The sequence below is a fragment of the Zeus faber genome (genome assembly GCF_960531495.2).
Source record: "Zeus faber genome assembly, chromosome: 12".
Lineage (NCBI taxonomy): Eukaryota > Metazoa > Chordata > Actinopteri > Zeiformes > Zeidae > Zeus > Zeus faber.
Window position 1 is genome coordinate 15,199,878 of NC_137196.1, and position 26,670 is coordinate 15,226,547.

Consider the following 26,670-nt stretch of genomic DNA (forward strand, 5'->3'; position numbering starts at 1 on the left):
TAGTAGTGCTGATAGTAATGGTTTTATTATTATTATTATTTTTTAACAATATTATTATCTATTTTATGTCGTAAACGAATAAATAAGAAAACAACCATCAATGCATTTAACCATGTCACCCAACAACCAAACCAAACAGCAAATAAAACAATATCTCCTAACGAGGTTAAATATTTCCACTGCAAATATTATGACCCTGATTATTTTTTGACGGTGTTTTCCAGTTGTTTAGAAGAGACACAAGCTCCTGATTTCCCCCCCGCCCTTTTGCAGTTGACAAAGCCCGGCAGATCAGCGCAATTCTGTGCGATAATTGCGAGAGAAGCTCCGTTTGTGATTGAGGTGACGGGAACAGGAAATACACTGTGCCGTGTGTAAAGTAAACTAAGCGGCACGGGCTCTTGTTAGGATAATACGTCCTACTCATTATCCAGAGTAATAAGTGTATCAAATTCACATAATCATGTCTAATTAGTATCAGTAATTATCTTGTTGGGCCCGGGAATATTAATCTTCCAGTCCCAGAGGGGAGGGAGCGCGATCGCAGCGAGGAGGGAGAGAAAGCGAGGGAACCACGCTGGGCCGGCGCCGGCTTACAGCCTGCATGAATCAGAGAGGGGGGGAGGGGGGTGGAAAAGTAATCGTGAAAAATGTGAAAGTTTATGTTTGTTTTTGAGTCCGATTATTAACACAACCTTCAATATGTATTTTTTTTTTTTTTTAATTTTTTTAATCCATATTATTTAAATTGATTTATATACATTTTGTTATTTATTTACTTGTCTCAACTAGACAACTTTGAAGCAAAAGTGGAAAAACTGACATTTTTACATAAGCTTTACTTTTCCTTAACACAGCTCTGAATGTCGACCAACCCACTGTTAAGATATTACGGCTGGGTATTGGGACGGGCTCTCACGATTCCATTCGGTTTTGATACGAAAGGGTCACGTTTCACTTCGACAGTGACGGGACGGCTCACAATATGATTCTATATCATTATATTGACATTTCATACATAAATGAGAATCGCTGCCAACTTTACAGTATACCCTCCAACGTGCGTTCCTGTATTGTTTCAAGGAACAAATTCGGTCTAATACAGGAATTAAATATTTCAGTTCAATTGTGACTATGGTGCTATTCAAATTAAATAGGAAATGGTGGCATAACTTCCAAATAAAGTATGGATATTACAAATTTTTTTTTAATCGCTTCGGAAATCGAAACAATAGAATTGAATGGTATCGGCATATCAATTATTTTTAATCCATACCTTTAAGATATTAAAAACAATTTCTACAATTAATCAAATCTTTCAATACTTCATTGAGTAAATATGAAGTCTGACTCTGGGGGGGTGAGAGAAAAAAAAAAAGAATTACGTATAAGACAACTGAGATTGTAATTTAGAATTCAACAATCATGTCTAATTGTCAAACTGGATGCTAATGATTAATGAATTAAACATCGATGCACCCATTAGTCCCCACAGACCACTCCTGCATAAAGGAGAGGATAATGTAATTACAGTGCAGAGATAATCAGCAGCACTGTACTGCACACCTCGTGCTGCGGGCGGAGGGAGCGGCACTTTGCGGGATTTTCAGCGACAAACTTCCTGCACCTAAGCGACGTGGGGGTCAAACGTACGGATGCTATGTTCCGTGGGTCAAGAACCTGGACCTTAACCGATGTATGGCATCCCGCAACGTTTTGCCCACTTAATAATTCGAAGAAAGAATAACCAGCGAGGAAACGACTGTTTCAATTCATACAAATTCCACATACAAAAATGGGAGTTTATGAAAAGATTTTTGTCTCCCGATAGAATACTCCCCCTTTAAAAAGTCACAAGCCTTATTCAGAGCATATTAATATTAGTAATAGTAATATTCAACCGTCACCGAAAGGCAGAATGTGAGAAATTTGGTGAATTCGACCAAAACTTTCAATGCTCGGGGCAATACTGCCACAAATCTATTCTCTCCAAGTAAAATTGAACACAAAAATTCACAGAAAAATAACCTCCCCTAAAAAAAAGGACCAGCCGTGGAATGAAAAACAATGGTAGAGTCGTTTGCATCTAATCGGCAAGACTATTTAGACATTACAGCACATGTAAATTCAATTAAATTCACACTTAGATACAAACACTATATAAATAAGTAGAAATTTCCCACTCAAAAACAACTCTAATCGGTTACTTAATTGATGGTTTACCTTGTTACGGTAAGGCTCCTTATTTCTAAGATATCAAAATAAAAATATCCTACACAGAATTGGATATTTGTCCCAGTCTTTATGTGCCACGCCCGCTCTGGGACGCGGCGCTAAACGGAGGCGATGGATTAGACGGGGCGCGGGGCCGCTCCGCTCCTCGTTTCTCTTTAGCGCCGGCCGTCAGCGGGCTGATGAGCCGCGACGAGGCCTGACCCCTCCGTGCGGCGCTTGCCATTATGTACAAGTAGCGGGATAATGAAGCATTCATGGTAATGTGCGGCCGAGCGGCGGCCGTGGGGGCTGCGGCGATCCAGCGCTATTATCATCGTTACCAGTGGACAGACGCGTCTCCCCCCACCTCCCCCCTACTACCAGAACTACTGCCCGCCCACGAGTGATCTGACCACCTTAAAAAAAATACAAAAAACAAAACAACGTTAAAATCTGCGGATTTGTGTCGAGACACAAGCGGGAGAGTTCTTTGGATTCATAAGTGGACTTTTTGCGTCGTAGATCAGTGATTCTCAACCTTTTTTCCGCATTAAGGACCCTAAATCTGATACCCATTAGGCCCACAGTCCCCCACTTGACACGATTTTATCTCTCGGACCTCAATCTGGGATCGACTTTATTGTTCGATATTATTTAGTCCCGACTCGCAACTGTCTATACTACAGTTAGAGACATAACGGGGAAACCGGGAACAAAAAAACTCATTGTTATATCTCAAACGTCTCGAAAAATGAAGTAATGGAGAAGTTTAACGATGAATCTTTTTGCTGGGGACCACCTGAAAGCTCTTAAAGGACCCCTAGAGGAGGCTCCCCCGGATCCCACTTTGAGAACCACCGCAGTAGCTGTCGCCAGATTACCTGAAATCTGGAATCCGGCGTCGTCAATTACAGACGGAGGACGGCGAGCGGGAGTTGGAGCTCGCCGTCTCCGGGGGGATTGATTAGAACCGACCGGGCTCATTAATACCCCGATGCAGCGGATCTGTCGCCGGTGTCGCGGCGGCGAGCCAAGCGCGCGCTAACGGCAGTGGATCATATTTAAAACGGTTCCACTAGACACCCAGCCGAAAGGAATTAAACCCCGGCCACTCGGCAGACTCACGTTCCCCTCATTTACCGTCTCCATCTCTTCTCAACCCGTCCTCTCCATCTTCCCACCCCGCCAGCCATCCCCCCAACCTTCCGCCACCGCCCTCCACCCACCTATCCCCTATCCCCTGCCTTCTTCCTCTCCCGGTGATTATAAAAGGTCTTTTAGATCCATGGAAGGAACGGAATTACCAAAGGCAAAGACAAGGCCCGTGATTCGGACGCCGCTGCCGAATGACAAATTACCCCTTTGTTCCCGACGTCAATTGCATGTCTAATGAAATCAAAATCCCGCTCGCATAATCAGGAGAGGGTCCTCCACCCCGGAGAGATAGAGAGAGAGAGAGAGACCTGATAGTGATTTGTAACCTTCCTTTTTTCTTAAGTGGAGATTAACGCAAAAATCTCCATCGTGTAGTTGCGTGATACACAAATAGGATGTGATACGGGGGAGGGGGGGGGTAATTGTAATTCCTCAATAAAAGCACACAAGACATACGAATATCAGTGAATCCGGTGTATAGGAAGAAACGACGGAAGGACAAAAAGACAGGGCATAGGGGACAAAAATATTTAAACAATTGAAATAAAAAAGGACGGTGGTCCCACGCTTGTCCCTTGTGGGATCCCATTTTTGGTCCCCAGTCGTCATCCCAATGTCGTTGCCTTTTCTACCCCTTACTCAAGGTTACAGCTTTGTGTCCTTTTACTCTACGCGCTCCTTCAAACTCCGGTTCTCCTGCCTTTGGACGGATTTAAGGTCAAACGGGTCTGATAGGGACTGGGACCGGGACTGGACACGGAGTTGAGGTCCCTGCTGGCCCGGCTTTGGCACTGAACCCATTCCCAGCCAGTTAAATGTAGCCTCAAGAGGTGGAAAAAAACAAAAAAAAAAAAAACTCTGTGCCAGTTCCCGTTCCAGCCAATGGAAGCCCCGGCCCTCCCTCGAGGCGACGCTCTGGTACTTAGTATTAATTACTCTTAATCCTGACCGTTACGACCAACAGCCGGGTCAGTGGACGGTTTATTTTTAAAACGCGAGAAGGGGAAAGCCCTGACCAAAATTCTCTGGGAGAGAGATAAAACGAACGAGGTTAATGGGAAGGAAAAAAATGTATGTGTATTATCTTATTTCAGAGGGGCTTGGTATTTAAACAGCCATTTATTTTCTTCAAATTCCCTGTTTGATCATTTAAAAAAAAAAAACAACAAAAAAACCTAATAGATTTTCTCGCAAGCGCTCATCAAGTCTTCATCGCTGATTTGCATTAATGTAATATAAAGAATGATGTTAATTGGTCTGACGGGTGCCATTTGTATGATTTATCACAAACCAAGGCGATATAAAATCAGCATGGGAATAAAAAATGTGTGTTGTGTAACTATTAAATAATACGCCTAATGGTTCATTGTTCTGTTACCTGTAGGTAGTACAGGGCAAACATATAATGTAACTGCTATGTAATTGTAATTAATAATAATAATTGCACTACTACAACAACCGTATGTGTATGACAAGTCATCTCTTGAACTTGAACAATAATATTATATATTATTATTATTAATAATAATAATAATAATAATAATAATAATAAAAATAATGATAACGATAATAATAATAATAATAATAATAATAATAATAGTAACATTATTAGTAATAATAATCATAATAATAATCATAATAATGATAATTACAATTATAATAATAATAATAATAATAATAATAATAATAATAATAATACACTTAATTAGTAACAAAATAGGTTTAGGGGAATGAACAATGGCAGTAGAGTTACAATGGGAGTGGAATGGCCTGGATTTGAAGCCTTAGAAGAGCTCAGTATGTCCAGAGGGGATTTATAAAGTGTTATCTTATATTTATCGCATTTCATCAAGAACCTTACCTGTGTTTCCGAGGCCCAGCTGCAGGCCGCTGCGGTCCTTGGTCAGCCCATTGGTTTTGGGACTCGCCGTGGGGGCGATGGTGGCCACGGCTCTGGGCGGTCGCTTCCCCGGGACCTTCACCGTCGTCCGCAACAGGTCGATCTCCTTCCCGTGTACGTTCTGCATGTAGTCCTACGAAAAAAAAAGAAAAAAAAAACAAAAAACACATTTGAACACATTTTTTGGGGAAATTCCCCAACACTGTTTCTCCAAGAACCTCGACATTGGACTCATGACATTAAACAGAAAGGTGCGTCACTCGCGGTTATTATGGATTTACACCCGTTCTGGTTTGACTTTAAAGCGACCATTTTTTTTTTCACCAATAATTTATTGCGGGGATCCGAGTCCGGGGACCTTGTACACACACTCCCCGATCTTATCTCCTAGTATAAAAAAAAAACAGTGTCAAAAAGCTTGGGCCGAATATTTCCTCCTTTCGGCAATTGATTACAGAAAAGGGAAGCAGCTCGACCGGGGCCATTATCGAAAGAACGACACATTAAGTCGGCGGTGCACTATTTAATTCCCATCCCCGTTATTTCCGAACCGTCTCAGACCTTCCCTCTCCGCCGAGCGCGGATTTGGGAATAGCGCGGAGCCGCCGTCCATCACCCGCCCGCCCCGCCGCCGTCAACTCCAAACACGGGAGAGGATGAGATGTTTGGGCTTGATAATTACGTTCTCGTTTCCCTTTCAATTTGGCCGCCTTGATTTCCTCGGAAGCGACTCGTTCCTAAATGTGGGAAGCCGAGGTGAAAATCGTTGGGCTCAGCAGAAAAAAGGCCCAAATTGAGGAAGCACCTCGCCGTTCCCTCCACCTCCAACCAGCCCAACCCCCTCCACCCACCCCAGCAGCTCCTCTGCTTTATTACCGTGTCATAAAGCACTCATTTCTCTCCCAAGCCTCCTTGCTAATTACCCAGTGAGCGCTCTCATTTCGTTTTATTGCCGGAATTAACAGCCAGATCGAAGCGTGCAAAGCTATTAAGATGTGTGATTAAGCCACATTCAATTAGTTTCTACAAACAATTTAATTGATGTAGCAGATAGAATTAACAGAAGGTGATTGTGTGGATGGCTTGGCTGACTGAGAAATTAAAGGGTCCCCTATTCCGCCCCCACCCCCGGTCTCCATCTCTCTCTCCATCTCTCTCTCTCTCCATCTCTCTCTCTCTCTCTCCCCCCATCTCGCCATCTCTCTCCATCTCTCTCTCCCCCCCCATCGTTCCTCCACCTCCGCTGCTCCGCCCGCTCAGAATGGCTTTGGGTTTTTAATGCGAGCGTCCGTCCTAGCTCACCTCCGCCCGGTAAGTCAACGCGCTCAGTCGCTCGGGAGCCGGCTGACCTGCGATGGCGGTAACGACCGAGAGTTCGCCCGTCCGCTCAATTACATACATCACCCTGGCACTAATAACCGCTGGTAAATTAAAGCGTTAACACATCGTCAATACTACAAGGGCACGCACGCACGCACGCACGCACACAACCGCAGGTCTGGATTAAATGTTGAGCTTAATGATGGGTTTTAACTCCAACGTCAAAACTCATTGAAAAACATTTAAAGTCATTTAAGTAGTATTTAAGTGAATATTTCATGAAAATGAAGCACGGCAGGTTTACTTAATATAATCATGGCTTATGGATGAACAAATCACTGCTTATTTGCTGCACATAGCAGTTCACAGTCCTAAATCGGACCTTTACAATACAATGATTGACACGTATTTTCGCACACATTTTTCTTTTGGGGGAGGGGTGATTTTCATATTTTAATAAAAAGCTCTATTTTAATCGAATTCAATTCGAAATGTAACACAATACTTCATCATGGCTTCCCTTGAAATACTCTTTTTTTTTTTTTTACTACAAATAGCATTTCAGGCATGAGCTTTTAGTAAGAAACAGAGTTTCAATCTGATCTGATCCAATACTGTACAGACTAAGACCGTTGATTTGGATCCTTATAACAAAATGACAGATATTCCCTTCCCTCAATTTGGGACATCTAACATTATTCTACGTGTCATAAAAACAGCAGAAGGTCGTGGAGCTGACCTTTTTCTTTTTCTACCGCAGCCTATTTCAATCTGGTACTGGACCAATACAGTATCTAACGCCAGTATCAACATGGGCGCATCCCGACTAATGTGCCCCGCTTCTTGTAGGACGGACTCCAGCAGAGCAGCCAAAAGACCCTGAAGCTAAAGAACGGGTAGATATCAGGATGGAGACATTAAAGACAGGGAAGCGGGAATAAAGACGAGCGAAAAAACCCGTCAAGAGGGGGCTCGGCCACGTGAGCTGTCTTCACGGCAGCCAGCCGAGTGTTTAAGAGGTATTAGCGGCCCAGCGGGACTCCGACAGAGATGGATGTGGGAGGCCGGTCAGGCTCTGCCGCCGTGCAGCGAGAACCATTATAAATACAAGCCAGCATGGCGTCGGGGGCGCGGCGGGCCCATGGCGCCGCGCGGCCACGTCTCCATTAGCCAGAGGTACGGACATGAACTGGGGAGGGGGGCGTCCAACGGGGACCGGGGACCGCTACTGTCCCTCATTTAAGCGTGCGTCGCAGTCCCGGCACTACGCGGGACTAGCACGCCGAATACGTTGAAGATCATCTACAAGGTGAAAACAATGGGCTCCATATGGTGGTTTGAGTGTTACGGCGTCCTTAGCAAAAGGGGCAGAAGGAAACCGAGCACTTACACTCGCGAACTGTACTTAACTGATAACCTGACAGCATTTGTAATTGTAATGAGTAGTTCCGTTCAAAGCAAATCGCTCTTATCGCTTACGGGGATCTGGGACGCGGGGACCTTCATTGACAGGGGCGTCTTTTATATGCGACGCAGTCAGCGCGTGAAAAGGGTTACATTTTATGTGTGAACCTGCCGACAATAACAGGAAACCATCACCGTTGACTTATTTAAACAGGCGCCGTTGCACTGCAAGTCCCACAATTCCATTGGAAAGGGCAACTTTTTTCTCACGGACTGCCACTTTAAAGCGCCCGTCTTCCCTGGGCAGCAGGGTGTGGCGGCGGGTGGAATAGAGGACATAACATAACATAGCATAGCATAGCATAACATAACATAACAGGGAAAAGACTGTGGCGAACTCACATGTAAACTGGGGTGGTAGGTGAGGACTCCATTATCGCACAACGTGACATATTTCTTTTTCCATTCCTTGTTGAGGGATTTCCCACTTCGTTTCAGGAGTATTCCCTGAGGAGGAAGGACAGAGAGAAAGAAAACAAAAAAAAAAACTTGATTTATTTAATTTCATTATTCATTTGCAATTCAGTGGTTCAGATACAAATCCGGCTGAAACAGTATTAAAATTGTCTCTTTGTCACATGAACATTCTACATCCAATATGACTATGAATTTTATATCCAAATTCTGTTATAAAAGTTCATCCTTTTTACAGATGACCCCCTATCTGGTACTGGGAGGGTTAACGTTGGATTTTCCTGGCTGCTTTATTTGATGGTCGCACTTCTGAAGTCCTGCAGTTCCGACAAAAGTTACAAAACATTGCGCATGGAGAGGACTTTATCAGACGGTGTCCATTCACATAAACGGTCAAATCCAATTTGCCAGAGCGGCCCCCTCGCATTCATACACATAACACGCTGAACTCTGGAAGACCCCTCAATCCTGGGATTAGTGAGTGTGATCTCCCCTCTTCAAAGTTCACTCCCCCCCCGCCCCCCTTCCCTTCTCCTCCACTTTATCTTCCGAGGGGGGTGGGGTGGTGGGGGCATCCTTTTTGAGGCTCTCAAATTGATCCCTTATCTGCAGAGTAAATCCAGCTGTAAACAATGCGAGTTCCTCTGCTGGAGGTGACCAAACACTGAGCGCCCGGGCTGGGAGGCTCTCTGGGGTTAAGGAGTGAGGAGGGGCCCGCTTAATTAGGGGATTAGGAGGAGGTGGAAGGGGAGGGGGGTGTTTGTGCTTTTACAGCCAGGGTGTGTGTGTGTGTGTGTGTGTGTGTGTGTGTGTGTGTGTGTGTGTGTGTGTGCGCATGTGTGGGTGTGTGTGTCTGTTGGGGGAGCCGTTTTGCTAGCCGGGCCCGTCCTGCAGGGGTATAGTCCTGATTAACACATCAGGAAGGGCTGACCCTCGGCGACCCGGGCATCAGGCTGTTAGCCGACAATCACCCTAATCCCAAAAGCTGCTTGATGCTTGATCTGAGCAGCTCCTGACCCCTGGGCCGCATCCCGGGGCCCGGGGCCGCGGCCTGGGTCTGGGGGCCAAAACGCCCCCCTCAAAAAAAAAAAAAAAAAAGAAGCATGAGCTGATACAGACGTCAAACACTATAGATAAAAATGAAGGGCAATTGAAAAGAAAATATCAAAATGAATAATGAATAAGTGTCGCTGAATAATGAATAAGTGTCGAATAAAACATTGCTGCGTATCTGCATATTCAACAGGTTAAGACCTCTCTACGAATATTTACGTGCGGTGCTGGGTCGTTTTCGTCCGCTAATTTGTGAGATATCGAACAGGGGAAGTACAACTTGTTCCGCATGGGAGAGAATATCAACAAATAAATTAAGACGTGCGATTCAAGACCTCAACCTGTAATTAGTAGTTAATCAACGGAAGATGCAATTATCAAATACTCCTAATTCTGTTTATCACAGTTACGGAACTATGTGTGTTTAAAAAAAAGAAACAAGGAAAAACAGTGTTTTCCCCCTTTTTTTTTTTTTATTGAGACTATCTGATTCTGGTCGTTGTGTGGCTAAAATAATAATAAATAAATAAACAAATAAATAAATAACATCTTTTAATGGCTTCGTAATCATACAAAGTAAATGATCCAGTCGCGAGGCCCCTGGCAACTGCAGAAAGCATGTTTTACAACTAAATGTGTTGCTCGTCTTGTGGCCTTATTGAAGTACACACAAATCTATACATGTAATCAGAGTGCATCTTCATAAATTCAACGGCGCTCCAAAGATCAATACGTACAGTGTTGAAAATCTATCGAAACATCTGGCTTAATTCTCAAATTATTTGATTACAACGTTGCCCCGTTTTGAGACGCAATAAATCTCACATAAACCGTGTCATTTCAATTAATTACAATCGAACACAGTAATTTGTGGCCATTTATCACAATTGTTTAATCAATCGTCCTATTGTAGCAGGCGAGGTTGCTCTTTGATGACCAAAAACCAGACAAAATAACATGTACCAAGTTCTCTCCTGCTTACTCAGCGTGCGTGCGCGCACACACACGCGCACACACACACACACACACACACACACACACACACACGCGCGCGCGCACACACACCCACACACACAGACACGGAGCGGCGTGTCCAGCCTGTGTGACATAAGGAAACAGGCCGAGCGGCAGGAGCGCTCTGCGTGTCCAGGCAATTGTCATCTCTCCACAGAGGAGAGATAGCGTCTCACCCTCCCATTGTGGCCGCACTAGAAAGAAAGCTGTGTACTGCCAGTACGCTGAGTGATGGGCCGGCCCTTTGTGACAGTCCAGGGAGCAGGATAACGGGAGCAGTGAGGGGTGGGGGTTTCGGCAGCTCCTCAGTGAGGACCATTGTTACCCTGACTGGGGGGGGGGGGGGGGGGGGTCGCAGTGTGTAATTTGCCCCAATAGGGGAAGGGGGGGTGGAGGAGCGGGGGTGGTAATTAAGATCACATTGACACTTTGATCTTCCTGATTGTGCATTTGACTGGCGAGGCCATCACCTCCCACCTCAAGCCGCAAACCCAATCAAAAGAGCCTTGTGGGGCTGCTGCGCTTATCGTAATGTCAAAAGTTGCATGCAATTGCTTCCGAAAACGAAAATAGTTGATTGGGGCAGTTCCCCATAATCTGATTTATTGTTAGAATCGAAGGGTCCGCCGAATCTCGGAGATACAGACCCGACCGGACTTTATTCATCATTTGATCCTGGATGAATGCAACATTTGCCGAATGACTGAAGGGAAACTTAAGCTGAGTTTGTTCCAAAAATTCCCTGTCTTGGCGATTTGGCTTGGCGTAACATTTACCAAAAGGGAATAATCTGTGAGCATTCCTTTGACTTGCAGTGTGAGAGCTTATGTGAGTACGTTGACCCATTCTGAGAACCATCACATACTCATGAGTGAGTAGCAATCAATGTGTCAATTGTGTCTCCTTCAAGCGGCTAGATTGTAAAAATGACCATCGCATCAACGCTTAAACCATGGCATTGAATTATCGCACTTTGAGATTAACTGTTGTGAAGTGGAGGAGAAGCATATTATTCTACTGGTGTTCATGGATGGTATGGGTTTTTTTTTTAATGCAGAATTACATAGTCTAGTTTCTAAAATGTTTTTAGATAAACAATGTTGATTAAATATTTAAAAAAAAAAGCTCAGCTTCTGAGACAACATATGTTTGTCCCAGAAGCAAAATATGGACAGGAAAATATAACGTAAAGTTACGTTTGGCTTTGATGAATAAATATACTTTAATTAAACAACAGTAATTCCTTTAATTCCCCTGGGGGCTTTGCAAAAGTGCTACAGTATATTATTCAGCAGGTCAGCATCCTGCACTGCTGAAATGCTTGTAAAATATCATGGATGTTCACTCATAATCTTTCTTATATTATAACCTCAAATGCAACATATCTGCAGCTGATGGCACTAGTAATGACGTTGAAATGGGTTCCATCTCAAAAGTTGTAATGTGCAGCCACCTAGTGGTAAAAACGTGTAATGACACATTAAGGTCTAACTCATGAACAATTACTCCCATTGACCAACCATATAAAGAATTGTACTTACCCGAGTAACAAGTGAGTGTGGGGGGGTTAAAGCTCACCTGTTTGATGGGTATGGCCCTTCCACTGCCTATGCTGTCAGTTTTACTGTCAACGCTCTTTGCTTGCTCACTGGCTTTCCGTGACTGCAAGGAAACAAGACATTGAGTCAGTAACTGATGCAAAGACAACATCAAAATGCAGGGTGGGAGTGGGGAGTGAGGGCTGTATGCATGTGTTTGGCTGTGAGCGTGGGTGCTTCTGTGTGAATAAAGGGGTCCGTAGGTGACCTCTGATGAATGTTCGCAGCATTTACGAGAGAACCCGACATTGCAAAATAAAAGTCCCCAAAAAAGAAGCTTGAAATCAACAAACAAGCAGACCAGCATAACAAACAGCAGTAACACTGACGTGCAAGTGTAAATAAAATAAATAAAAAGATTGAGCCAAAAAGACCAGACTGAAACACAGAAGAACATCTCAACACAGGGGGAGACCAAAAGACAACCACACATTGAGTCATGACTCAGCCCTGAAACCCAGTGGGAGATCCTTCCCTCTGTTTCAGACCCAGTTAGGATCCGTACTGGACCAGTAGACCTGACCACCTGCTGCACCCAGTGCAGGCTCAGCTGTACGCATAGATATACAGTGTAACGGAAATAACCATAGCACTGGCAAATTCATTTGAAGGGAAAAAACAGGTTAGAGGGGAAATAAGGGAAAATTGTTACTTTACAGATGAGTTCAAGTGCACAGCAGGTTCCACCTCCATCCTATGAGAATCTATCGGGACATTATACAGTTTCCATTTAATACCATCAAGTTAAACAATGCAAGGTGTTAGGGTCAGCAACAGCGCAAACAATTCAAATGCAAGATAAAAAAAATTAATGTCATGGTTTCTTGTCTGGACTGAGGAGAGAACGTTATTTCAACTGTAAGCAAATCATTAAAAGTAAAAACAGACTCAAATAAAATTAAGATCCCTCCCCTCCCATACATTTAAATGAACGACGGGTACAGACAGACGTGAGAGTTTATGGTCTCATTCAGAACATGGGAAATGGCCAATCACCGATGGAAAGAGGTAGAGGCTGAGGTCAAGTAAACCAACTCTGGCTTAAATTTTTTTCCAACATTTTATTTTTTTTTGTTTAGGATGAGTTTTTATTAAGCTTCTATACAGACACCATACAAAGCAAGTCACAGATTCACTTTCAAATATTCAACAGATTGAGCCAAACATTGCAGTTCCCACAAAATATAGGATGGACAATAAAGGCTTTGTTTCATATACTTCTTATATGTGTGTGATATACTTTTTAATAGAGTACCATTATAAATAAAATACAATACAAGATATACATCAGTCTATATTTTGTCGATTCATTCATGATAAAAAAAACAAACCAAAACCGATTATGCCATACTTCATAATCACCAAACCTAAGTTGAAACAAATGAAAACAAAATTAAAAATAAATAAATAAAATAATGGAATGTTTATAGATAAATATATAAATAAAATGTTAAATGAAACAAATAATAACCGCAACTACATTCATACAAGTCGGTGCAACTCTGTTTCATTTATTTATAAATCTCAAGTAGAACGTCTCTATATTTCCGACCGTTAAACCCTACTCTGATTTTTATGAAGGCCTTCATAAAACTACCCCATTAAAGTTACTCCATAGAAAATAACTCTGAAATTGCACACGTACACATAACATTGTCAAGTCCATCCGATACCTCTAGCTTGTGAAATAAATGGAATAGAATAAAAAACAAATAAAAATGTGATCAAAGATGTGTGTGTGTGTGTGTGTGTGTGTGTGTGTGTGTGTGTGTAAATGTGTGTGTGTGTGTGTGTTTATGTGTAGAGAGAGAGAGAGAGAGAGAGAGAAAGAGAGAGAGAGAATCTAAAATAAAAAATAAATAAATCTGAGTGTACTTGGCACCGGTAGAGTCCTCGAGTCCTCGTTTACGGCAAAAAGGCAGTGTGATGTCGTGTGAGGGGGGCGTGTCCTTTTGGCAGCTGGATAAACAGTTCCAAGAGTAACTTGGGATGTTTGAATTGGGGGGGGGGGATTAATGGGGAAAGAAGGCTGGGGGGGGGCATTTCCAGAAGAGTCCCTACAGTCTGTCTCACTTTGCAGTGTGTCGACAGTCTATTATTGAGAGCTGATTCGACTTTAGGCCGCTTTAAAAAACACAAAAGTCCTACGGTTCCCATGGACCATACCCCCCAAGTGCACCAGAGCACTATGGGTAAAGCAGCAACACACTGTCAATCCTCAATCAATCGATCAATACTCTATTGATCAATACTTTCTGTCGGGTTTGGCACAAAGCAGAGGGGGCAGGGTGGGCGGGGTAGGGGGACTCTTTTTTTTTTTTTTCTAACAATCACGTTCTTCTAATTCGGAAGGAGTTGGAAAGCCCTTTTTGTTGAAGATAGGTTGGAAAGAGAAGCACAAATCTGCAAATATTGAAAAACATTTGAAATTGTTATTTTATTTTGCTTTTAATTATATTTCATTTTATATGTTGGAAACTGAAGGATTGTAGGTTTGTGAAATGGCTTAATGACCTATAAAAATACCCAAACGGAAAACAGATCCTAAAAAATAAAAATAAAAAATAAAAAAAAATGTTAAAGTGAGATGAAATGTTTTTTCTTAACGTTTTTTTTATTTTTTTATTTATTTTTTTAAATTTTTTATTAATGGCAAAAATGTTTAGTCAAAATTCTTCAACAGTGTGCTTTTCAACACAAAAAACGACAGACGGCTCAAAGACACCTCAGACAGATGCCAAAACCTCTCTTATGGTTTCTGGACCATGGAAGCACTAAGAAAGAATAACGTGTACTGCACTGACACCTAGTGGCCAGACGGAGTTATGACAGGAGTTGGCTTGAAATGATCATGACTGGTGAAGTTTTAAATGGTGGAGGAAGTCAAAAAGACGGAGTGATAAACTGACGTCTTTCGTATTAAAGCTTTTTCGTTTTGTTAGTTTATTAACATAGGAACTACTGAAATCACTGCAGTTTCCAACGAAGGGTTGGCCTATTATTCTACAAACCTATCCAGGCAGATTCTTGCAGAAAATGTGTTGATATTTTATAGTTGTGTTAATCTCTAAAATACTCAAAATAAATGGAGCCAATTTATAATCTTATCTTCCAGGACAAATTGGGGCAATGGTGTGAAAAATAACCTATTTCCTATTATTGTTTGCCAACTATAGAAATATAATGAAATATCTAATATGGGATAGCATAAAGCAGTTGTGATATTGATAACGTTGAAATAATCTGAAGATTTTTGTCTGATGACATTAAGGCATATGTTCCTTCTATAAGAACTTGTTCTGTAGTCCTCGAAAACAACAAGAAATTGTACGACTTACAAGATTGTGTGTGTGGGTAGAAAATATGGCAAGTTTTTATTTTTTTAGCGATGAACTGCCAGCGACTCGGTGACTGGCACTTCTATGAGAACATATATATATATATATATTTTTCTTTTTTTTTAATATTATTAAGTTAATATTTATTTTATATGACCAAAGAAAAAAAGAAAGAAAGGCAAGGGGGTTGCCTCAGATCGATTGCTTGTGTTGAATAACTATTTATCTTCTATTCTTAAAAATGGACAAAATAAACCCCACCCCACCCCCGGCCCCCAAAAGAAAAGAAAAGTTGGCAATGCAAGTTCCCTTTGCCTTTAAGATGCTGTTGTTCTCTCGCACTCTCTTCAAGTGTCACTGAGGAAATGTCGACATCGCCCCCGACCCCCCCACCCCCCATCCCACCCACCCCCTGCCCCTCTCCGGGACCCTCCGCCCCCCTTTCCTCTCCTTCCATCCCCAGCCCCACCCATGCCCTCCCCCGGCGCTCCTCAGAAGGTCATGAGCTGAAACTCCCGTTCGGCCTGCCAGTCGGGCACCCACACCGGGTAGGTGGCGTGCTTCGGCATCTCCATGACGCGGACGGGGACGGGGAGAGGCTCGTGTCTCTGGTGGACATGGTTAGTCACTACCTAGCGGGGGGAGGGAGAGAACAAGGGGGAAGCTAGCACACAGCCTGCACTGCTCGGACAGACGGGTCACCCCGGTTGAAAACCGGGGAGGGGGGGGGGGGGTAGAGAGGCAGTGTGGGGGGAGTGGGACTTAAGTTCAAAATGGACCGAGAGAGGGAGACGAGGGAGGGGGCAAAGGACAAGAGGAGAGAGAGCAGGGGAGCGAGGACGGGTGTAAAGACACGTGGGAGGTTGAGGTGAGAGGTGGGGGGCGTGGAAAGACAAAGGGTCGAGAGAGAGAGAGAGAGAGAGAGAGAGAGAGAGAGAGAGAGAGAGAGAGAGAGAGAGAGAGAGAGTGTCGGGTCCTAAGCAGAGAAGGCTGGCGTAGGAGCGGAGGTGGGGAAACGGGGTAGAGGCTGGGTAGAAGGAGAGGACAGAGGCTAAAGGTGTAAGACATGCTTGCGTAGGACAGCTGAGGAAGGTATAGAGTGGTTAGTACACGCAAATACCACACGTTAAAGGCAGAGGGTAAGAGGACAGGACGTGGGGGGGTAGACTAAAGGGCACGTTACAGGGAAGGGTTTCAGGTCTTTGGATGGAGGGTTTGATTAAGGGAAAAATAACCAAGACTGGGTTAGGTTGGTGGGGTTAACTACCGTCCGCCAAATGGTTAGTGGGTCCGGAGCGGGACGGGACGGAACGGGAGGGGGGGCGCAGGGTGTGGGGGGAAGTGCAAGCATGCTTTATTAAGGGTGGGGCTTTGGGGTTTAAGGAGGCTGGGTAGCGGTAAAGGAGAGCATTGACAGAGCGTGGCCTTCTGAAGTCACTGCCAAGAAAGGATCTAGTAAAAAAAAAATAAGAAGGGGGGAGGTCGGGGGAGGGGGTTGTGGAGGGCAATGATTTAGACAGAGCCGAGCGACCACGCCCCCCCGAAGAGTGACAAGTAGGTCCCGAGACTCGCGTGTGTTTACTTCCAATTAGAAGCGCGGGTGTAGGAAAAAAAAAAAAAAAAAACACACACAAAAATTCTTTACACAGTGTTCAGAGACGATATTGGCTTTTAGAGAAAAATAATAGGAAAATAAAGGAGAAAATATGCGGTTTTTTTTGGGGGGGGGGGGGGGGTTCGGAATTACATTTATACCCCCTCCTTTGCCCATTTTTGTGGCGGGAGCGAGAAAGAAGCTGGGGGACGCCCGGCGTAGGCGCTGCATGGGAGAGGTGGCCTTTGGTCTGCGCTCCCTGGAGCCCTCTGCTGGACAGAGCTTTCCCTGGCGGCCTCCTCCTAGTAGTGTGAGTGGGTGTTGCTCTGCATCAGCTGCCGCATACTTACTGTGAAGATGTTGGAGCGGCGCTTGGACTGCTTGCGGATGGGCGTGGGCGTGTTGGAGGCGGCGATGGTCTCGATGCGCATCTCCCGCTGGCTGATGCTGGGGGTGGAGGGGACGGAGGAGGAGTAGTCGCTGAACACCCCGCCGCCGTTGGCGGCCTGGGGGGAGAAGGGGGAGGAGGGGGGAGGTGGGAGAGAACGAGCGGGAAAGACAAAAGAAAAGAAAAAAAGGAGGGAGAGATAATGAGTGGGACGTGGGATGGAAATTCATGTGAGAAATGAGGAGGGAATTAAAAAAATAAAATAAAAATAAAAGAATAAAACCAAATGGAGAGCAAGAGGATGTTTTTCAGGTGGATTAGTGAATTTGAACTCAACAGCCCTACATAGAATTCCAGAGCATCCAGTGGATATACAGTATAATTACATTTGGGATTATCTTTCAAAGTTTAAACACACAATTAGGGAATTAGGGAAAATACGACCACCTATGTAACACGGCGTTACCTGGTTGATGTGAACTGCAGGGATGGAGGCGGACGGGACGGACGAGTGGCTTGGGGAGTTGGGGAGAGACTTGCATGGGCCGATGGACAACTGCTGCTTTTTCCTCAGAGCGACGACCTTCTGGGCGACTGGACGGCAGGGACGAGAGGAGGAGCGGCTCAGAAGGGTTCAAAATCGATTCCTTTTCCTTCCTCATTTAGGCGTTGAGAAGCTCATTTCAATTCAACATAATAAAGTTAAATCAGGTTTGTTTGTCTCTCCCTACAAGTATATGGATCTCTTAAGTGAGGCATTATAGCCATGCATGTGGGCGGCCATTATTCAGGAACAACTAACCGCCGCTTCCGCAATTGGCCAATCAGAATCGAGGATTCCACAGAGCCTTCTCATGTAATGAAATGAAACATTAAGTACAATTTCAACGATATTGTTCTTATTCCCTCGCAAGTTCAAATAATTCATGGAGAGGAAAGAAACCCTGAATTACTGTAGAGGGAGCGTTTCCATATAATGAGAAATTAAATTATACACTTCACCGTCTTATTATGGTTTGAAAGACTTGCACATCAAAAGCAACTAATTTAACTTCACGTTCAAATGACTCCCCTCCCCCCCCCAAATGACCGAAACAAGATTCCGCACAGTCACCCTTTGTGCAAATGCATCCAATAATATCGGCAAAAAGCGGCCCTGCGCAGAGATGGAGAAGGAGCCGGATGCATGAGCACATTACATAAAGCACCTTGGAGCCATTTGCTTTCCGATCAGGCAACAGGCAGCTCGTACACAAAATCTCCGGGGCTGAGAACCCCTCTAACGGCCTTTCTTTTTAGAGGAAAATAACAACACCACGAGGGGAGGGAGGGAGGGAGGGAGGGGTGATAAATCTGACATCTGGAGAGGATCAGCGGTACGGGCGGCGGCGTCGGCCCTAATGAGACCGCCGCCGCCGCCGTCCCGATCCGCCGGTGCCGGGGCAGCCGGAGCAGGCCGTCATTTATCTGACGACGCGCCGAGAAAAACGGAGGGAGGGGGTCCGGGTGGAGGGGAGCGTGACGTGAATTAGGAGCGAAGGAGGGAGAGGGGGGGGGAGAGAGGGGGGGGAGAGAGAGAGAGAGAGAGAGAGAGAGAGAGAGAGAGGATTTGACGGCTTCCAGGGCTGAGAGGCAGGGGAAGGGGAGAGAGAGCGACAGCAGACGGCGAGCGCTCCTCCACATCTTTTAATTATTTCAAAACAGGGCTTCAAGAAAGCAATTGAAAGGCGGGAGGAGAGAGAGAGAGAGAGAGAGAGAGAGAGAGAGAGAGAGAGAGAGAGACGAGAGGAGCCAAACAAACGGCGGCGTTACGAAGCCGGGGCGCTTTGTGAATCGCTGACAGGCGGCTCTGAAGGTGGATGAGCGCTCGTTGAAACAGCAGAGCCGGGGGAAAAACAACAACAAAAAAAAAAAAAACAAAAAAAAAAAAAAACCACGACTTCAAAATGGGAAAAATCAGCAGCTGAAAAAAATTGGGCGTCCTTCCAGATAATCGTCCTTTTCATTCCGAAAGCCACTTTGTCCCCGCTCCCAACAATTTGGGTTTCAATTCTTTGAAGGCCTATATATATATATATATATATATATATATAAAGTCTAAATGACCTTCAATTTCACTGATTGCACAATGTGACGGGACATAATGCACCACGATTAGCTTTTGCTCCGCGTTTCACGGGTGCTCTGGCAAATCAGCCGTCAAGTGCACGCTCTATATTCATCTCCGGCCCCTCACCTGAGCGCATGCGTTAAACTGTGTTTTACTGGGAAATCCAATTGAATCGCAGGTGAGCCATGCAATGCACAAACCACATGAGTGTGAAGTAATCGCATTATTTAACAATCCGGACGAGACAAAACGTTTCCGACGAACATATTTTCAACTAATCCCTGCGCGGTTGGAGAGACGGTGGATACCGAGCAGCGCTGCAAACCGGTTCGAGAAAGGGAGGGTGAAAAAAAACGAGGAACAGAAATGTAAGACGTATTCTTCTAATTATTGCATCAGAACAGAACGCGTATTCATCGTGAATGCATAAAAAAGTATAGTAAATACATAAATACACATCACATATCCACTTTTCTTTTTTTTGACTTTCACGTTGTGGCCACTAGGGGGCGGCAACTCACCGTCCTGGAAGACTCTCTCCACGTTCAGGCCGTAGGTGGAGCAGGTCTCGTAGTAGGTGGAGCGCTTCAGGTCGTTCGACAGCTTTCTGGCCCTCGAGTCGTCGATCACCCGGGGATTCGCGGCGCTGATGGCGTCTGGGAGACGGGAGGGCGACGCGTTCTTCGTCAAACTCTCCCAAAGCTTTATTGTTTGTCGTAAGTTGTTTTCAATGAAAAGGGTAAAAAGGCCCATACGGCACCTTGCGTCCCGACCAGCACCATGGGGACCTCGGCGGTATTTCTGTAGCTGGAGAGGCGCAGGAAGTAGTTGTAGACCGTCTGGAAGCTGATCTCGTCCTCCAGGCTGAAGACGAAGACCACCGCGTCCACCCAGGCGGCAAACTGGGGGGGGGGGGGGGCGGGAAAAAGAGATTAAGCGTCGAGTTGACGCGGTAATCCCTGAGATTATTTTGTGAGAGAGATCCCTTTTTTTTTTTTTTTTTTTTAATGTATCAGATTTTATAAGTAACGGCCATTCAATGCATTTGTGTTATGCACGTGCTCCACTATAGGATGTTTTTCACTCGTTGGCGGCGGGGTCCGCCTTTCATGGCCAAGAAGTGACACGAAATGAAGAGGAGGGTAAACCCAGATATGGAAAAAGTAATAAAACATTTTTAAAAAGCCACAAAAAAAATAAATAAAAAAAATAATTGCTAATAAAATATACTGGCATCAAAACCCCTCTCTCAGTTTTCGGGGCCAATAAGATGGTTCCGGTTCCCGCTGTCTGTCCCGACAGGTTGACATGGCTTATGTTTTGCGTGGTTCGCCTCATATCAAATACCACATCGTCTGAGCAGAGCCGTTTAAATTCAATTAGTGATGCTGTGAAGTCATGTGCTAGTAACGCACACAACCAGAGGGGGTCAGCGTTTGACTGCCATTAACAAAAACAGTCATTTCTAGGTTCAGCAGCAATGAACTGCCAAATGCGCGAAGTGACTCTTCTATGATGTATATCCACTGCAATAAAAACAAAAAAGGAAACTTTGGTCTTTTCGTCGAGCCCCCCTTGAGCAGAACGAGCAGATCTGGAGCCGTCTCGAGACCGCCGAGAGAAACGTGACTGAGCGAAACCCGAGGAGCAAGTGAGACCGGGTGAGAACCCCCGCCCGAGCCCCGTCGTCTTGAGCGGGGGGGCAATCGGCGGCTGGGAGCCACGGTGAGAGAGGGCGAGCGTAACGGAGGCCGTCATTACACCGTTAATTACACGCCGTCTGTGACAGCCAGGCCCCCGAGGCGCTTCCTAGTTCCCCTCCCCCCTCGCCTCAGCGGCGAAGAGGCCCAGGTCCACCACGCGACCGCCCGTCCGCCCAGGCACGCGCAGGCGGACGCCGATCAAAACGCAAGACTCGTCCCCCGCCCCGCCCCTGCCCCGCCTCACCCAAGCCGAAAAACAGGATTAGATGCTTCGGGAACTCCATCAGCGCTGCGGCTACGTGCGTCAATTATCTCCACCAATCGGCGTGTGAAGCGGCGGGCGGCGCCGCTGATAAGACGCAGGTTTTGCCTCTGTGAGACGATGGGAAGCCATCACGCTGGAGGCGATGGTGAATTAAAAAAAAAAAAAATAAATAAAAAAATCACATTTTATTAATTAACGAAGAGAGAATGGAAGGATGCTGCACAGCTCCGGGCCAGCAGGAAGAATAGAGTAAAAGCGCTTCATAGAGAGGGAAATGTGCAGGGCGATGGAAGGGAATTATTATGGGATGCCCTTGATCATTCCCCCCCCCCCCCCGTTCAGCAGGCCACGCATGGCACGATACCAGGCAAAATCATCTGGTCGTAGCTGTTGCAATGGGGACTGTGTAAAGACTCGCCAACATTCTTAAAGCAACAAAACATGGATCCTTGTGCTTCGTAATTCTTTATCCGTGCTAACTGGACGATGAGGTGCACCGTCGTCGGCCCTGCTGCAGAACTATTTGATCTGCTGCTGGACAAAAAAAACAACAAAACACACAAAACGCAGCCTCTGCTGTTCCAAAATGGACCAGCAAGGGGGTGAAAACAAAACAAAATTGAATTGCCCCATTTTTCTCCCAAATTTCTGCCCAAATTACATGCAGATTAGACCCGCCCACATTTCACAACTTTATTTATCATTTTTTCGTATTTTACTTTATTCTGGTTTTATCATCCGGGTCCATGCACAGCAAATGTGCGTCCCCGGGAGGATGCCGGGAAATGCCAGCAAGACAGTGTCTATACATTTCAAATTAAAAGCTAGATACAGATCCAGAATATGATAAGATATGATATATATATATATATACACACTACTCACAAAAAGTTAGGGATATTCGGCTTTCGGGTGAAATTTCAGGATCAACCTAAAATGCACTATAACCTTTACAGGTGAACTTAATTTGACCTTCTCTAAACTTTTGAATGCACTTGTCCAACTGTTCAATGTTTCAGTACTTTTTGCACAACTTGCTGTTCTCTCAACAAGGAGCTGAACGGCAAAATTCACAACAGGTGTTTGATCCATGAATCGATCAATACATTTCCTGGTTCAATTAGAATTGGTATTTAAACAGTCCTCTTCATCATGCTGTTCACATTTTGACATCATGAGACCAAGACGACACCTAACAACTGATCAACATGAGCTCGCCGTTGCGAGGCTTCAAACAGGATGTTCTCAGAGGGAAGTGGCCACTGAGCTTAGAGTGTCACAGAGTGTCATCGGCAGGTTGCAACAGAGATACAGAGAGACTGGAAGAGTCACAGAAAGGCATAGAAGTGGACGTCCTTGGCCACATCTCACACTGATGACCGCTTCATTGTGAACAGTGCCCTGCGGAACAGGATGATGAATGCCACTCAACTCCAGCCACATTTAAGGGAGGTGAGAGGCACCAAGTGTCACGTCAGACCATTCGAAACCGTTGACATCAGCGTGGTCTGCGTGCTAGACGACCTGCAAGCGTACCTGACCACACCACCAGGCACAGCCATCATCGTCTTGCATGGGCCAAGGAGCATTGACGCTGGACGAGGGACCAGTGGCCTCAGTGCTGTTCTCTGATGAAAGTCGATTCACGTTGAGCAGAAATGATGGCCGCCAACGATGTTGGAGACGTCAAGGAGAGCGCTATGCATCAGCCACTGTTGTCACCAGACGAGCCTTTGGTGGTGGTGGTATTACAGTGTGGGGAGGTGTGTCTACTCAATACAGAACTGCCCTACACTTTGTGAATGGTACAGTGACAAGCCCATACTACCTGAATAACATCATTAATCCAGTCATTGTGCCCCTGCATGAATAACACAGGCCTCATTTCATCTTCATGGACGACAATGCTCCAGCTCATCGAGGTCACATCATTAGGGAGCAGCTGCTGGAGACTGGGGTACCTCAAATGGAGTTGCCTGCACTTTCTCCAGACCTGAATCCAATAGAAAACCTATGGGATCAGCTGTGTGGCCGTGTAGAGGCTCTTAACTCTGTACACCAGAACCTCAATGACCTGAGGGCCGCCCTTCAAGAAGAGTGGGGTGCCAGGCCTCAGCAGACAATAAGTCGACTTGTGAACAGCATGAGATGTCGTTGTCAAGCTGTACTTGATGCTCAAGGGCACATGACAAGTTATAGAGACATTGACTTTTTTTGTTGTGGTAAACCCACCACTGTTGTTGGCTTTTGTTTCAATCAATTGTTTGAGATGAGGAAATCACCATTGCATGCTTCTACTTAAATGCCCTACTGTCATGATATAATATCACTGTAGCGTGAACTTTTTACATTTTCCATAAATTTCACCCGAAAGCCAAATACACCTTACTTTTTGTGAGAAGTGTATATATACACAAGTATAAAATACTGACAGATTATGTATTTCCTTACTTGCAATTCGGGAGGCCCCCCTTCATCTCTTATCAGGAGAAGGTAGCTCTGTCCGTCCACCACTATTTCCTTCTTGAACCGTCCACCTGAGAGAGAAAACACAGCAGGGCGGGAGTCACCTAATTATAGTTATTCTAAGTATTACATAATCACAATCGTTTTGTAAAACTGAAATTGTTACAATTCCACAATTGCATGTTTCCATTCAAATTTGAGGGGGAACTTTTAAACCAATGATGGTAATGTTGCAATGAATACAATGTGAACTAGGTCTCTCACTCACTCACTCACTCACTCACAACAAGGACCAGACAGAGCTTTCGAGGGAAAAAAACAAAAACCAAAATGGCATCTAAAAATCTCAGGCTGAGTCATGGGAGTGGTTGGTTATGAAGTCCTGCTTGGCACTTTGGACCCGTTGCAGCGTCCGCCGTGCGCTGACAGGAAACCTGGTCTCCCCAAAAAGTCCATTATGTGGGCGGAAAATTGGCCGTTTGGCGTGTCTAACGCACACAGCTGCTTGAGGAAAGCTGCTCGGAACCGCTGTCACCCAGCCGTGGACCCAAACGTCCGTGAAATAGGGGTGTCATCCAAAATCACTTTAGCTGGATATCGACATCAGTTTATAGTTCTGATTGAACTGTAGAAGGTTAGAACGTTCTGTACAAGTGCTCCTCCCTGTACCTTCATTTTATTTCATTTTTATCTATATTTTACTTGCATTCTTCCTGACATTTCCCCCCAGAGTTCAATCAAATTAGGTTATTTTATTTTACTTTTTTTTTTTTACTTAATTTTTTCAAATATTTTTGTATTCAATTTTGTATTCGTGAAGGTTTTTTTTTTTAGATGCGAGGTAAATATTTTAAATGTATATAATAATATATCATATAATTTGAAAAAAAAAACAAAGTTGAGGAACCAGCTATCAATGTTCGAAATATTAAATTTGATAATGGGTTAACTATTACATAAACACATCAAATATTAATATTAAATGTGTTCTATTTTCTTTTACACCACACCCTGCCTTCAACCACAGCATGAGAGAAGGGAGGAAAATGATCAGGTAAGGAAAAAATGTAAAAAGTGCCATCCTAAACGGGTGTTTTTCCACAGGACTAGAACTCAGTTTTCTCCTTCCCCCTTGCTTATCAAATGTGGGCACATACCCTTGCCCCCAGCGAACCAAGCTGCAGAAAGTTCAGACTGCTGGGAATACCTTTCAGTAAATTGGATTTTGCATCGCGTTTGAATGGATTGAGATCCAACGGAGATTAAAAACATTCAAATGAAGGAACTTGCGAGGAGGAGGGAGGAGGGGGGGGGGGCAACATGTCCCTGGGTGTGAAAACACTGCTTTATGAATACAAAAATATGCTGAGGGCAATCTTCACCCGCAAAATTTAATAATGCACAAAATGTGAACGGATGTGTGACAGAGTGTGTAATAAATCAAATAAAAAGGAAGGGGCGAACGGGGCAGGTGCAGAGAGACGTACGACTTCAGACTTTGCATGGGCGCTGTGTATTTGGTAATCAGAGCCCTTATCAGACAAGGTCTCGCCGCGCTCGATAACAGGCGCAGGAATTTAAGCACTTCAGGAAAAATTTAACTTTCCGCCCAAAACACAGTGCGAACCGCCGGAGTCTGAAGCCTTCCGGTGTCAGGTGAGACAAGCGCATCCTCCAAAAATCCACTTCGGCCCTCCTCGGCCGTGAGAAGACTCTCCCGGCAGCCCTCCGAACCGAGCAGCAATTGGCAAAAAAAAAAGTTAAAGTTTAATTCAATTAAATTCGATAAAAGAGATTCAGGAACTAATTATCTGAAGTCACACATAGCTGAGATTGTAACCCTAACCGACTCAAACAAGATGTCATGAGAGACAGAGAGAGAGAGACAGAGCTGAGATTGTCACCCTAACCGACTCAAACAAGATGTCGAGACAGAAAGACAGGGAGACAGAGAGACAGAGAGAGAGAGACAGAGCTGAGATTCTAACCCTAACCAACTCAAACAAGATGTAGAGACAGAAAGACAGAGACATACAGACAGAGAGACAGACAGCGAGACAGACAGAGCTGAGATTCTAACCCTAACCAACTCAAACAAGATGTCGAGACAGAATGACAGAGTGACAGACAGAGGGACAGACATACAGAGAGACAGACAGAGAGAGAGACACAGAGCTGAGATTCTAACCCTTACCGACTAAATCAAGATGTCGATACAGAACGACAGAGACATACAGAGAGAGAGACAGACAGAGAGACAGAGAGACATACAGAGAGACAGACAGAGACAGAGCTGAGATTCTAACCCTAACCGACTCAAACAAGATGTCGAGACAGAAAGACAGGGAGACAGAGAGACAGAGACATACAGACAGAGAGACAGACAGCGAGACAGACAGAGCTGAGATTCTAACCCTAACCAACTCAAACAAGATGTCGAGACAGAAAGACAGAGAGACAGACAGAGGGACAGACATACAGAGAGACAGACAGAGAGAGAGACACAGAGCTGAGATTCTAACCCTTACCGACTAAATCAAGATGTCGATCCAGAACGACAGAGACATACAGAGAGAGAGACAGACAGAGAGACATACAGAGAGACAGACAGACACAGAGCTGAGATTCTAACCCTAACCGACTCAAACAAGATGTCGAGACAGAGAGACAGACA

General features: G+C 44.8%; 1 protein-coding gene across 1 annotated transcript in view; it reads right to left on the reverse strand.

The window, feature by feature from the left end:
* agap3 (ArfGAP with GTPase domain, ankyrin repeat and PH domain 3) overlaps positions 1-26,670 on the reverse strand; it is a gene marked incomplete at its 5' end in the record, with an annotated part of 116,924 nt that overhangs the window by 32,034 nt on the left and 58,220 nt on the right. Inside the window, 8 exons of the mRNA XM_080011161.1 lie at positions 5,231-5,402; positions 8,396-8,500; positions 12,113-12,196; positions 17,415-17,570; positions 17,919-18,046; positions 20,084-20,218; positions 20,323-20,464; positions 23,982-24,067. Coding sequence (XP_079867287.1) covers positions 5,231-5,402; positions 8,396-8,500; positions 12,113-12,196; positions 17,415-17,570; positions 17,919-18,046; positions 20,084-20,218; positions 20,323-20,464; positions 23,982-24,067 — 1,008 coding nt within the window. The remainder of the gene's footprint in view (positions 1-5,230; positions 5,403-8,395; positions 8,501-12,112; positions 12,197-17,414; positions 17,571-17,918; positions 18,047-20,083; positions 20,219-20,322; positions 20,465-23,981; positions 24,068-26,670) is intronic.